The 13,380-nt window shown below is 42.9% G+C and overlaps 1 protein-coding gene across 3 annotated transcripts in view; it reads left to right on the top strand.

Annotated features, from left to right (window-relative positions):
- The window catches only part of LOC115572876 (phospholipid phosphatase-related protein type 4-like), a 168,819-nt gene that overhangs the window by 92,533 nt on the left and 62,906 nt on the right, over window positions 1–13,380 (top strand). For 2 of the 3 annotated variants that reach the window (XM_030403348.1, XM_030403346.1), the window contains exon 7: window positions 11,809–11,844. The exons of the other annotated variant lie outside the window; for it this stretch is intronic. In XM_030403348.1, coding sequence (XP_030259208.1) covers window positions 11,809–11,844 — 36 coding nt within the window. The remainder of the gene's footprint in view (window positions 1–11,808; window positions 11,845–13,380) is intronic. 3 annotated transcript variants of the gene reach the window in all.

Raw genomic sequence — 13,380 nt, forward strand, 5'->3', positions numbered from 1 at the left:
AGAGAGAGAGAGACAGAGAGAATAGCATAATCTGATATCTTTCTGGAAAAAGGCAGTTATCTGATTATGAGAAATCTGATAAACAAACTTAGATGTTTGCCTGATAATTCGTTTATTGATTGCATGTGTACATGTTAATTTGATTTAAATCATTTTGTTTTAAATCTAGACATGTGAAGGTGGACTCAGCCAGTGCTAAGAAAGGTCTTCTACCTGCCTGTTGGAGAGATAGAGAGACTAAAGCCTCAAATTGCGGTAAAAGATGCTGTATAACAGACAGGCTACAACTTTTATTCCCTGTCCCCCCCTGGAATTATTCTCTAAAATGTTACTGTTTATTGTCCCCCCAACTATGAAATGGGATTTTCGCCTCTTAGCGGCGTCTCACACACACTTCAGCTGGCGGTACTCGAGGGTCAGCCGTCACAGTGCAGCATCACACACTCACCTGCTAACACAAGGAAGGTGGAGACCAATGTTGTAATAGCATGCAGAATAAGAAAGAGCCATATGAAAGTATATGCATTGTTTCAACAAAATAAAAAAACCTATTAAGGAACAGCTTTGATGCAGGTACTTTTTTTCTTAATGCAGCTGTATTATCCAGTAAAATATTAGTTAAGGCTAAGTATCGCAGATACTAAATATTAAAGGACTCGGATCGGGATCAGGGTAAAAAAAACCTGATCGGGACATCCCTAGTGGTAACTAAATATGTCAAACTCATGGCTTTGACTCATCATTGGCTTTCATGCTAATGTGCTGTGGCACACTGCCTGTATGGTCGGTCAGAAATCAGTCACCAAAGTAGAACGTTTTCAGTTTAGTCAAGGCATATTCCTTTTCAGACCAAAAGCAGAAAAACTGTTTTGCAAACACATCAGAAATCACAGAGGCATTCTGCTAGGACAGAAACTTTTTTGTTGTTCACGCTCATGCCAGCTGTGATAGGAGAAGAGTGGAAGGCTTAACACTGTTCCATTTTGTCATTGGAAAGTCTTAAAATCCCACTGTGTTATGATATTTTGCTTCAAAAGTTAAAAAATGTACAATAAATAGACCAAACAGATGCTTCAAATGTGTTGAATGAAAAGCTATACGTATCAAAGGAAGTTAGTCTGTTATATTCTATAATGGCACACCCAGTCTTTCTCTCAAATTATGGCTATTACCACGTGAGAGAACACAAAGGCTACACTGCGTTTAACTATGTTGAACTCATACTCTCACCAGTGATACTGTGTCCTCAGCTGCTACAGTTCTCTGCAGGGTAGTTTTACCTTGCATGGATTTGGCAGATATCTAAGGCAGATGATATGTACCATACAATGTGGTACATGTGGTTCAGTATAACATTCAGTACAGTCTAATGGGTTGAAAGAAGACATGGACGTTCAATTCTCCTAACTGGTGAATATTTGCACAGTATATTCAATACCTCCCACACATTATCACCCTTCAGCCCCCACACACTTGGATAGACATGTCCAGCATACACACACACACAGATGAGTGGAACTGGAGCAGGCAGGCAGACACACCAACACAGGCCTCTTCAACTGCCTACACTTTGGTTGTTCTGCCTTCTCTTACAGGAAGAAATGTTGGCTACAGATGTGAGGTTGTGCTCTGAAACATCAGCTCCCCATCACATGATTCAAAATCACCAGTTACTTAACACAGTTTAAACTAGGTACATTTTACCAGTGGAATGTTTGACCCGGGAAAATGATCCCTGTGATTTACTTAGATTTTTATCATCCCTTTATGTAGTTTAAAGAGAAGATAATCACTCACATTTGTTCTTCTGGCAATCATTTTCCTCAGTACATGCCCCATTGGGCTATTTTAATGCTCTTTGTTGGGAATTGTATCATCAATCATCAGAGAAGATTATATTTAAGAAGATATATTGCAGCAGATTGTCAGCTGCCACTTGAAGTTGTTGTTTTTACAGTTACACTGTTCCAATAGCATGTTTATAACTACATAAAAATTTTACCATTTCCGAGGCTCTTTGTATGTAATTTTGGTTTCGTTTCTGCCCTGACTGTGATGAAATAGGGCAGAGTGAGGAGGGAATTGGTAAGACAATTGAAATTATGGAGAATGCAGAATGGTCTCTCTCATATTATGGAACTAGCTTTGAAATAAACACAGAAGAAATATAAAACCTACTTGAAATAATCAAGTATTGTACAGTAACATGTTAAAATATAGTCAAATAGTAGCACAAGTAGAGAATTATTATCAAGTAATTGAACTACCTCACATAGCAATGTTAGCTAACATTAGCTAATTTGTGTAGAATGCTAGCTAACATTTCACATGTATATAATGTTGTTAGCTAACATTTAATGTTGTATATAATCCTGGCTAATATTCAATATTGTATATAATACTAGCTATATTTAATATGCAGATAATGCTAACTAACAAGATATATTTTATATAATGCTAACTAAGATTTGATATTGTATAAAATGTTGTTAGCTAACATTTAATATTGTATATAATGCTTGCCAACATTAAGTAGTGCATATCATGTTATTTAACATACAATATATGATGTATATGATTTAAGCTACTTACATTTTTACTTTTTATATGTTAGTTGACATTAGCTTCCTTTAACCCCCATACATTCTTGGTAATACCAGGTAATCTCCCCCCTTTTGAGCTCAGCATTCATTTTAGCGTATTTGGCGTCTATGTATTTAGAAAATGTCTTTCTGCATGGTGGACCTGCACCTGCTCTCCTCGGTATTTTGCCAATATGGGCTCTGAAGGAGTCTTGAGTCAACTTTTAATAACGGGAGCATGTTCTCATCAACATAGCTGCCTATCAGTCTGTGTCAAGTTTTTGTGAAGCTGGAGCACAAAAATAAAGCTTTAGCTGCCTGGACAGCTCCGTGTCCTTCTTTGTTAGCGGAGCAAACATTAGCCACACCTGGCCTGCTGTCATAATCAACAGTGTCAACAACGGTGTTTTTGGCCACTAGTTTTGTAGAAGAGTGTGCCGCTGAGAGATACTTTCTTAGATTAGAGTTACTTACAACGGACGTGGACAAACACTTTCACTCTGGGACGTAATGTACACTTCACATGTGTGTTCTTGCATTTTACCTCAAGGAGATTAAAGTAGTGTCTTTACTTCCACTTTGAAAACATACCTCTGCTAGTTAGTGTGTGTGAGACTGCTGTGTGCGTGTGTGGTTTGTGTGTAAAGTGAACACTGCCTCTGATTGACTTATGAACTCTTACTCTTAGCCAATCATCATCACTTATGCGGTGGTCTCGCTCCTCCCTCTTCCCTCACCAAAGAAAAAAATCAGCTTTGCAGCTCCTGTGGCAGAGAGCCAAGTCCCATGACAACCACTTCAGTGAGTAGCTTCAGTTTATACGCGTCACATTTAATAGTCGGTAACGGTAACAGCATTGTAACGATGGAAATAGTAATTAGTTAGATTACCCATTACTGGAAAAAAGTAACGCTGTTTATTTTAACGCTGTTAGTCCCATCACTGCTTATAGTTAGGGTGTTGTTCATATGTGTTTGTGTTGCCTCATAGCAAACTTTATACCAGCCCACCATACACGGTATAATTATTCTCATTTGAGAATCCACACTTCAAAGTGCCAGTGTCACAGCCCTTGGCTGTTATGCCCTGTCCGCAGTGTTTGTCATCATGTTGGCAGCTTGTTCTAGTATGCAGATTGGCGTGTGCCAGCCCTTGCTCCTGATTGGTGCCCCTGGTTCCTGCCTGGTCTTCCTCTACCTCTCCATCTGCCTGCCTTGGTCTGCCTGCCCTTCTGCACTGTGATTGGGTAGCCCTGTTCCGGTTCACCTACCCCAATCCTGCTCCAACTCATCGTCAGACACACCTGTTAAAAATAAGCAGCAGAGAGTCACTCGAGAGCACTGTGATTTGGTGTGAGCAGTTAGCCCCTTTGTCTCCCTGCTTAATGCTGCCTTGAGCATTTGTTCTGTGGTTTGACTCTCTTGTGTGTGTGATCACTAGCCTACTGTTTGTTAGCCATTTTGCTTGGCCTGCATGCCGGACTTTGAGTAATTCCTTTGTTTTGTGTGTGTGACACATGTTGACGGCCCTGAGCTGGTATTTAATTTAATTGTTGTGGATTTGGTCTCGATACATTGGACTAAGGGGTGTTATTCCTGTTTTGTATTTTGGTTTGGTTTTTGTATTTTTATTTGGGAATAGCATCCTCCTCCCTTAGTTTAATCCTGTTTAATTCATATTTAAATTTGCCTTCTTTATTAAAGAACAATTTAGCCAACTCCATCTTTATGTTATTTCCGTTTCCCCAACGAGCGGGGGTCGTAACAGCCAGGTACACTGTGGATTAAACTAATTTATGGCTATGTGTATACTTTAACTTACTTGTGTGCTTTGATGTAGACTGTAACATAATGCTACTGCAAACAAACCCCTGTTAGTGTTTGTGTTAGCCCTTCTGATGGGTTGCTGGTTGGGACAATGGAGCCAAATTTCATGCTGTATGAGATCTGTGCAACCTGGCTTGGTGTGGAAGGCATGATGATGACTGTAAGCTTCTCCTGAAGGAAAAAACTGCTCTTGTGGTTCCTCTTCTTCAGTCACAGCCCTAGCCCACAGCTGTACTGATTATGTTGGTCTGTCCAGCCGTTCCTTAACAAGTTTACATCAAATACTTGGTGCTTCCTGCTGTTATCTGGTATCAACAGTTCATATTTAACGGGACCTACTTTTCTGTTGATCACATAGGGCCCATGCCACTTGGTTAAGAGCCCACTCTCTGATGTGGCAGTTGAGCACTGACCAGATGAGCGCTGGAATTGTTCAAGCTTGTCTTTCATCTTCAACACATAAAAGCAGTGTTGAAGTGTTCCACCAGGCCATCCATTTGTGGCTGGTAGGAGCTGTTCATGATTCCCAGACACCTCTGGGTGGTGTAGTTCTCCCTGTTTGTATTTTCTTTTGGCTGCTCTAGTTCTCTGCCTATCCCTAATATGTTTCAGGTGTGAACCTCAATCATGGTGTGGAGCCACTACCTATAAGAGCAGGTCTTCCTGCAGTGTTCGGGCTCTCTCTCATCCTAGGGGTGCCTCTATGCCAACTGTGGTGCCTGCCGTTTTCCTGCTTTTGTTATATTTTCACATTCTTGATTTTCTTTAAATTCCCTGTCAAATATAATTTTGTAAATAAATACCCCTAGCCACAAGCTTATGGTGACTTTTGTCATTGTTATGTTGCAGTTACGATACCTGGTTGTAACATAATGGGAACTCGTCCTATGTTGAACTTTTTTTGGTGAAGTAGGAAACTGTAGGCTTTAATCATGACTTTTGGTGTGTACCTTGAAGTTTTGCTGGGTGTTCGTGACTGCACCTCAATTAGTAGCCGCCGGGCAGAAACAGACTCTGTCACTTTGTTATTTTAGTTTGTTATTTTATTGGTGGTAATCCTCATTTGGTTCGTTATTGGTGGGTTGCAGTTGGCTGCGCAATCGGTCTGCTGCGCCCTCACGAGCTAAGCGGCAATTCCTGGGAAGGGAACCCACTGAAGACTAGAGAGAGGATGAGTTCAGTTTTTTGTTTTGGTAGGGGTTGAGGTGTAATTGCGAAACATCCAGTTACCGGTGCTCGCTTGATGTTGCTTTAGTTGTAGTCTTGTGCACTGCAAGTGCAGTGTTGTAACAGGTTGATCTGTATTGGATTAGGCTTTAGGCTGATGTGATTTTGTGGGTTTTACCCATATTCGTCACCAGTCTAAATCTTTGGTCATTAGGTGTTGTGTTATGGTGTGGATAAGGGCCTTCTGAGAAAGCTGTGGTCATTTTGGGGGATTTAATGGCCACTCATCATTGTTTTGCGTTCTAGCTGCAGCCATTCGAGTTTGTTTGTTTGTTTGTTAATTTATTGTCACCATGACATCGGTAGCAGAAGATTTTATTGAAAATCCATCGGTGGAGGCATTCCATAGCCTCACGAAAGATCAACTGTTGGAGGCAGCAACTGCGTTTGACATTGAGTTTAGTAGCTCAGAAAAACATTTAAAACACACAGTCAACAGTCAATAATGCTTCCTTTTCTTGTTGAAAAGGGTAAGTTTCCACCTGTAGATATGAGAAAAGCTTCCGGCTGAAAGAGCTCTCTATCCGAGAGAAGAGAGAAATGTTGCGTTTAAAGGGTACTGAAAATCGGATTGACGACTAGGGATTAAGGTGAGAGATAATCTCGATTTAGCTCAATCTGGCTCGTTTGACATCACGAGGAACATCCACCTCGTACCACCATTTGTTGAGAAGGATGTAGAAAAGTATTTTCCGCACTTCGAGAAGGTGGCATTGACTCTTAAGTGGCCTAGGGATGTATGGCCGCTGTTTCTTCAGTCTGTTTTAACTGGCCGTGCTCAGGAGGTGTATGCAGCCCTGTCTGTAGTACAAAGTGCAGACTACAATCAAGTTAAGGCATCTATTCTCCACTGCTATGAGCTTGTTCCATAGGCGTACCAGCAGCGCTTTAGGCGCCATAAGAAAACTGAGCATCAAACCTATATGGAGTTTGCACGCGAGAAAGAAGCGCTTTTTGATCACTGGTGCTCTGTGACGGAGGTGAATAGTCAGGCGAAGATGCGTGAATTAATGTTAGTAGAAGAGTTTAAGAATTGTAAACCTATGGCTGTGTCGACATATCTTAATGAGATACCAGGTTAATACCTTGCCTGAAGCTGTAGTCTTGCAGACAAGTGGTCCTTGACCCATCGTGTTTTTTTTAAAGATAGGCACAAGTCCGACTCTTCCCAGTCTAGTCATACAGAGAAGTCAAACAATTCTTCCAGTAATTCTGAGCCAATCTGTTACTACTGTAAAAAGCCCGGGCATGTGGAATGTCCCGTGCTGAAGAAGAAACAGGCTGCTAAGGCTGTGGGTTGATTAAAGCGACTCCACAGCCATCGTCCGTTGTTGCATTTCCTAATGACTCCAAGTCTGGGTATGAGCCTTTTCTCAGCGACGGTTTCATGGCGTTGCCTGGTGGTGAACATCTCGTCCCAGTGCGCATTTTGTGCGATACTGGTGCTGCGTTGTCATTGCTGTTGGAAGGGGTTTTCCTGATGTCTGAAGAGTCAAAGACCGGCACCAGTGTTCTTGTTTTCATGGCTTTAAGATGGGCTCAACTGTGGTTCCTCGCCAACTAATTGAGTTGGTTACTGGTAGCGTTGCTGTCGGTATCTGCAAATCTTTCCCATTTCCAGATGTAACTTTTATTCTTGGGAACGACATTGATAGGGGAAATGTGTGGAAAAATTATGCCGAAGTGTTGCCTCATGTTGCTGTGCCAGACAAGCCTTTAGTCCATCAGTGCGTACAGTAACACCCCGATGTTTTCCCTGCCTGCGCCGTTACGCGTGCTATGGCTATGCATTCCAGCTCCTCTGTGGGTAAAGAGTGCTCGTCTTCTCTCGTTGATCTGGATGCTTCCAATTCTTTCTGTGATTTGTCTGATTCCTTTCTTGTTGCCCTTGATGATTTTAAGAAGATGCCTAAGTCTTCTACCAGTGCTTCTTGTGCTGGGTCTGAGATATAGAGTAAAGTGAGTAGCGAGACTGTACACCTGTCCCATGAGAAACTAATAGATGCTCAAAAAGTTGATGTGTCCCTTGCCTAATTGTTTCAGCTTGCCTCATCAGATGTTGATCTGGATAAGGAGCCGCAGTACTTATTTTTCTGAGATGGCATTTTAATGAGGAAGTGGAGACCTTATAATGTTCCATACCAGTGTAACTCTTTAGAACAGATTGTAGTGCCACCTGGGTATAGAGATGAGAGTTTGAGTGTGGCTCATGATGGTTTGACCGGTCACTTGGGTATTTCTAAAACACTCCACCGCATTAGCCAGCATTTTTTTCCTGGCCAGGCGTTAAGCAGGATGTGGTCTGTTTCTGTAAAACCTGTCGTGTTTGTCAGCTTACTGGGAAGTCCAACCAGACGATTCCTCCCGCTCCCCTATATCCAATTCCAGTGATAGGCCAGCCCTTTGATCATGTCATTGCTGATATTGTTGGTCCGCTTGTGCGCTCAACGGGGGGACATCAATAACTGTAACAGCTTCGTATACAGCACAACGTGTCCAGCCCATATCATCCTGAAAGCCAGGGTGTGTTAGCGCGTTATCACCAAGCGCTGAAGTGCATGTTGCGTTCATATTGCTTGGAGTCTGGTAAAGCTTGGGTAGATGCTATTTCCTGGTTACTGTTTGCTTGTTGAGAGGTAACACAGGAGTCACTTGGGTTTAGTCCCGCTGATCTTGTTTTCACACACACTCCAGGAGGTCCATTTTGAAAGATCAATCTTTAAGTGACTCTCCTGCAAAGGACAACTTTAGTTATATGTCAGATTTCTGTTCTCGTCTACACCAGGCTCATGACCTGGCTGGAGAGAATCTCGAGCAAGCCCAAGGTGGAATGAAGGCGTGGTATGACCGTAAGGCTGTTGTCCGCCACTTTAAAGTGGGCGATCATGTTCTTGTTCTTCTTCCCATTCTTGGATCCGCTTTGCAAGCTCGATATACTGGTCCATACGAGATAAAGCACAAAGTTTCTGATCTCGATTACGTGATTGCCACTCCCGACCGGCGCCAGCAGAGGCGTCTGTGTCATGTTTAGGGGTGGGACGATACGGGTAACTCACGATTCGATACTGTGACGATATTTGGCCCACGATAATGATAATATCACGATACACGATATCTGCAATATTTTATATATTGCAAGAAATTTCATCAACGATATATCACAATATGTGACTGAAAAAGGAAAAATGCCCATAAAAAGGAAAACTTCTTATGCATCTATTGCATTTATTTTATTTTATTTTCTATAAATTTAATATGCCTTGATGTGTCCAGGTTGACCCAAAGCACTTTTATGTTCCCACTTCCCAGGTACTGGATGGGTGAACATAACTCTGCACATAATTGGTTGCATACTGAAATGTGCCCAATATTTCATTTAATTTTTATGTTATTCTTATCTTGTTTAACTATTGTTAAACTAAAACGGGCCCTAGTTTACATAAAACAAGTTGCTACTGGCTTTTCAGTATCAGAAAGCACTGTCCTGGTTTACATAAGACATGTTATTAATGTTCATGCACTTTAATGTGTCCAGCTCAGGGTTCTCTCCAGACGGTGGAACAGCGGCGCTGCGCCGCTATACTCATTTTCAATGTAAGCTGCTATATAGCGGGTGTTAGTGGGCTGCCGCAGTCTTCTTGTTAAAAAAAAGCGCCCCCCAGCGGACGAACGCTCCCCCCCCCGGCTGACGGCGATAACGACCGCACCATTGTTCTCCCGTCATCTGTCTCGTAAAAGCCAAAGTGGGTCCACACTTTGGAGTGGAAACTTGCGGGTGGGTCTTTGATTTGTTTTTCGTTGTTCGTATTATCCATCATTCTTGCATCTATTCTTCTTCTGTTGGTAACTCGTCTTCTTCACCGGCCGCTGCTTATGTCTACTTTACCCTCATTTACGGGATTAGCGCCCCCACAAACAGGACAGGTTAGATTAAGTACTGACAGTGACAACGGGGTAAATCCATAATGTGTGTTGTAATAAAATATCGATATTTGCCGTCAGTGTATTGATTATTTATTGCGACAGAGAGCACAACAATATGTTGCAATATCGATTATTTTTCCCACCTCTAGTCATGTTATGTCATGTTTTAGTCGATCACCTTCCTCACCTTTCTGTCTCCGAGAGGGCTGATATCCTGAAAGTGGTTCACCAATTTCCCGAACTTTTTGGTGATGTGCCACCACAGACTCAGGTTATAGAGCATGACATTGATGTTGGGGATTCAGTCCCAATTAAACAACACCCATACCGCGTCAATCCGGTGAAACAGGCCATGTTAGAGAAAGAAGTTGAGTACATGCTGTTGAATAACATTGCTGAGCCCAGCATCAGTGCATGGGGTTCGCCATGTATTCTTGTTGGGAAGTCTGACGGTACATTCCATTTCTGCATTGATTATAGGTGTGTTAATGCAGTAACTAAACCTGACTGTTATCCATTGCCTAGGCTGTATGATTGCATTGACCACATGGGATCAGCTGTTTACTTGAGCAAGTTTGACTTGCTAAAAGGCTACTGGCAGATACCACTTGATACCACTGGCTAAGGAGATCTCCGCATTTGTTACGCCAGATGATTTTCTTTCCTATCGTGTCATGGCCTTTGGAATGCAAAATGCTCCTGCGACATTCCAGCGGGTAATTAATACTGTACTGTCAGGTAAGCCAGATTGCGATGCCTACTTAGATGATGTGGTTCTTTGGAGTGCGTTGTGGCCAATGCATATTGATCAAATTCGCCAGCTGTTTCAATGTTTTTCCTCTGCCAACCTTACCATCAATTTGGCGAAGTACGAATTTGGAAAAGCTACAGTAACATACTTAGGTCGAGTCGTGGGAGGGGGTCAGGTGCAACCACTGGATGCAAAAGTGTCTGCAATTTGCAACTTTCCGGCCCCTGCTGATCGCAGAGAGCTCCGGAGATTCCTAGATATGGTGGGCTGCTACTGTGGGTTTGGTAAAAACATTTCCTCTGTAGTGGCACCACTGGCAGACTTGCTTAGCCCAAAAGTAACATATCAGTGGACGGAGCAGTGCCAAAAAGCTTTCGAAAACATCAAGGCACTGTTGATTTCTGCCCCTGTGTTGGCTGCACCAGAGTTTACAAAACCTTTTTCCCTGGAAGTTGATGCTAGCGATCAGGGTGCGGGCACTGTCCTTATGCAAGATAGTGCTGAAAATGTCCATCACTCCAGTGGCGGTATTCCACCAATCGAAAAGGAGACGCTTGCCCTTGTTCTTGTAGTCCAACATTTCAAGGTTTATCTAGGGGCTTTAGATAAAATTGTTGTGTACAGTGATTGTGACCCTCTGAAATTTCTGTGCCTCATGAGAAACGCTAACCAGCATCTGATGCAGTGGAACTTGATCTTGCAGCCCTTTAACATCAAGAACAAGCATGTGCGCGGTACTGATAACGTCATTGCAGGCGCTCTGTTGAGGGTACCTTAGACCCCGTTGTCATTTCTACGGTTAAAATTAACGTATGTCATTTTTTTGTTTTATTTTTGTGAGAGTGTTAGCATTTGACTGTGTGAGTTCGATGTGCATGTTTGAGTATGAATGCATGTGTGTTTGATCTGTTGTGTCTGGATTGATGGCGTTTGGGTGTGTGTGTTTCAATTTTTACAGCATTGCTGTATTTCTTGTTTTTTTGTAAAATGGTGCTCAGCACATCCCACATGGATTTGTGGGCTTAATGTATTGTTGACATGTTGTTGTATATAATTATGGAGACTATAGTCACCATTTTGGTGTGGAGGTGTTACGTCCTCTTCCACCTCTGGGTGGGGTAGTTCTCCCTGTTTGTACTTTCTTTTAGCTGCTCTAGTTCTCTGCCTATCCCTAATGTGTTTCAGGTGTGAATCTCAATCATGGGGTGGAGCCACTACCTATAAGAGCAGGTCTTCCTGCAGTGTTCGTGCTCTCTCTTATCCCAGGGTTAGCTCCACACCAACTGTCGCGCCTGCCATTTTTCTGCTTTTCTTATCTTTTCACATTCTTGATTTTCTTTAAATTCCCTGTTAAATATAGTTTTGTAAATAAATACCCCTAGCCACAAGCTTCTGGTGACTTTTGTCTTTGTTATGTTGCAGTTAAGATACCTGGTTGTAACACTTACTTTGTCCTGTCTCCTCTGAGCACTGCTCTTCTTTGCACTGCTCTGTCTAGATCCCTGAACATCATGACCTTCGCTGTCTACAAAAGGTAATTCACTCCAACCTAGACTCGACTCAGAGTGGTGCCCACTGTGGTCAGACCTGGTAACTGTCATCATGACCTCATAATAAACCCTCATAAGTATCCCTCGCTTCTGCCCTGGCAATCAGATCCCAAAGGATGGGCAGATCTGTACCTAACACCACTTGGTGTGCCTGTTTATCCATTACACCCACTGACAATAAGTATTGCTGGCCCTCAAACTCAATAGTAACATTGGCTAGGGGGTCATTTTCATCATTATTGTGAACGCACCAGATTGTGACTTTACCACTGAAGGTAACATCACTAGGGAGATATTCCTCTCTGATAACACAGCGGGTGCTACCTGAATCTCTTGGGGCAACGTAACGGTTCCCCCTATAAAAACGCTCTTGTTTGCTAGGGGATGCTAACATTTCAACCTCCTCATGCTGACCCTCAACAGACTCAGGTTAAAAACTCATGTATGTTTTACTCTTCTGCTGATCTGGACAATCCGCCCTAAAATGACCTGTTTGACCACATGAGTGACAGGATAAGGGGACTCTGCTTAATGCTCTAGCTCAGCTACTGGTTAAAATAGGGGGAGTCTTGCAATGAGTTCCTGACACTATACCCCCTCAAACCCACTGTCTTACCAAATGATGGAGGGGGTGGTCTGAGAGCGGGCGACTTGCGACTTGCAGCGAGGAAGCCTTCCGTCTACTCTGCGGCTTGTTTGGACGTGGATAGATGGCGTTATTTACCAAAGTGCTGAGGTCCTTATTGAGAACTCTCAGGAACTGCACCATCATAATTGGCATCTCCCATTTGTTCCTTTGTTTTTTCTTTTGGGACCATCCACTTATCATACAGGTCTGTTAGGTGTGTTTGGACCTGTTTGCGGATCTCCTCTTCCTCTGCTAAAGTGGTGCAGAACCTCAGTCAGTATGTCTCTGTTCTTTTCTCAAATTTGTCCAAAATTGCACACTTCAACTTCCAGTCCATGGTATCTTCGATGTTCATGGCTATAAAACAGCTCATGCCTTACCATTAAGAAGTGCAGAAAGATGTAGTGTCACCTGCATTCCCCTGTGATCTTCTCAAAAGTTAGGTAGTGTTCAATATCCTCATCTTTATAATATGGCTGCATTTTGGGGCCTATCCACCACGGGAACCTCACCAGATTGGAACACTGTGCAGTACCAGAAACATCCGAAGACCAGTTGCAGCACCTTCCACTAGCTGCTGGTGCTCAAGCCCTGCTGGAAAAACCAGCATAGACTAGCATAGCTGGTTACAAGCAAGACCAGCATATGTTGTGTTTTGGTGCTGGTATGCTGGCGATTGGATGCTGGTGACCAGCATGGGATGCTGGGGATGGGATGCTGGTGGACCAGCTTCATGAGCAACTTCACCAGCAAGACTATGCTGGTAGGCCAGCATAATTACTGGAACTTTGCTGGTGGACCAGCTTCATCAGCAACTTCACCAGCAAGACTATGCTGGTATGCCAGCATAATTACTGGGACCTTGATGAAGCTGGTCCACCAGCTAAACCAG

This window comes from Sparus aurata, chromosome 21, assembly GCF_900880675.1.
Source record: "Sparus aurata chromosome 21, fSpaAur1.1, whole genome shotgun sequence".
Lineage (NCBI taxonomy): Eukaryota > Metazoa > Chordata > Actinopteri > Spariformes > Sparidae > Sparus > Sparus aurata.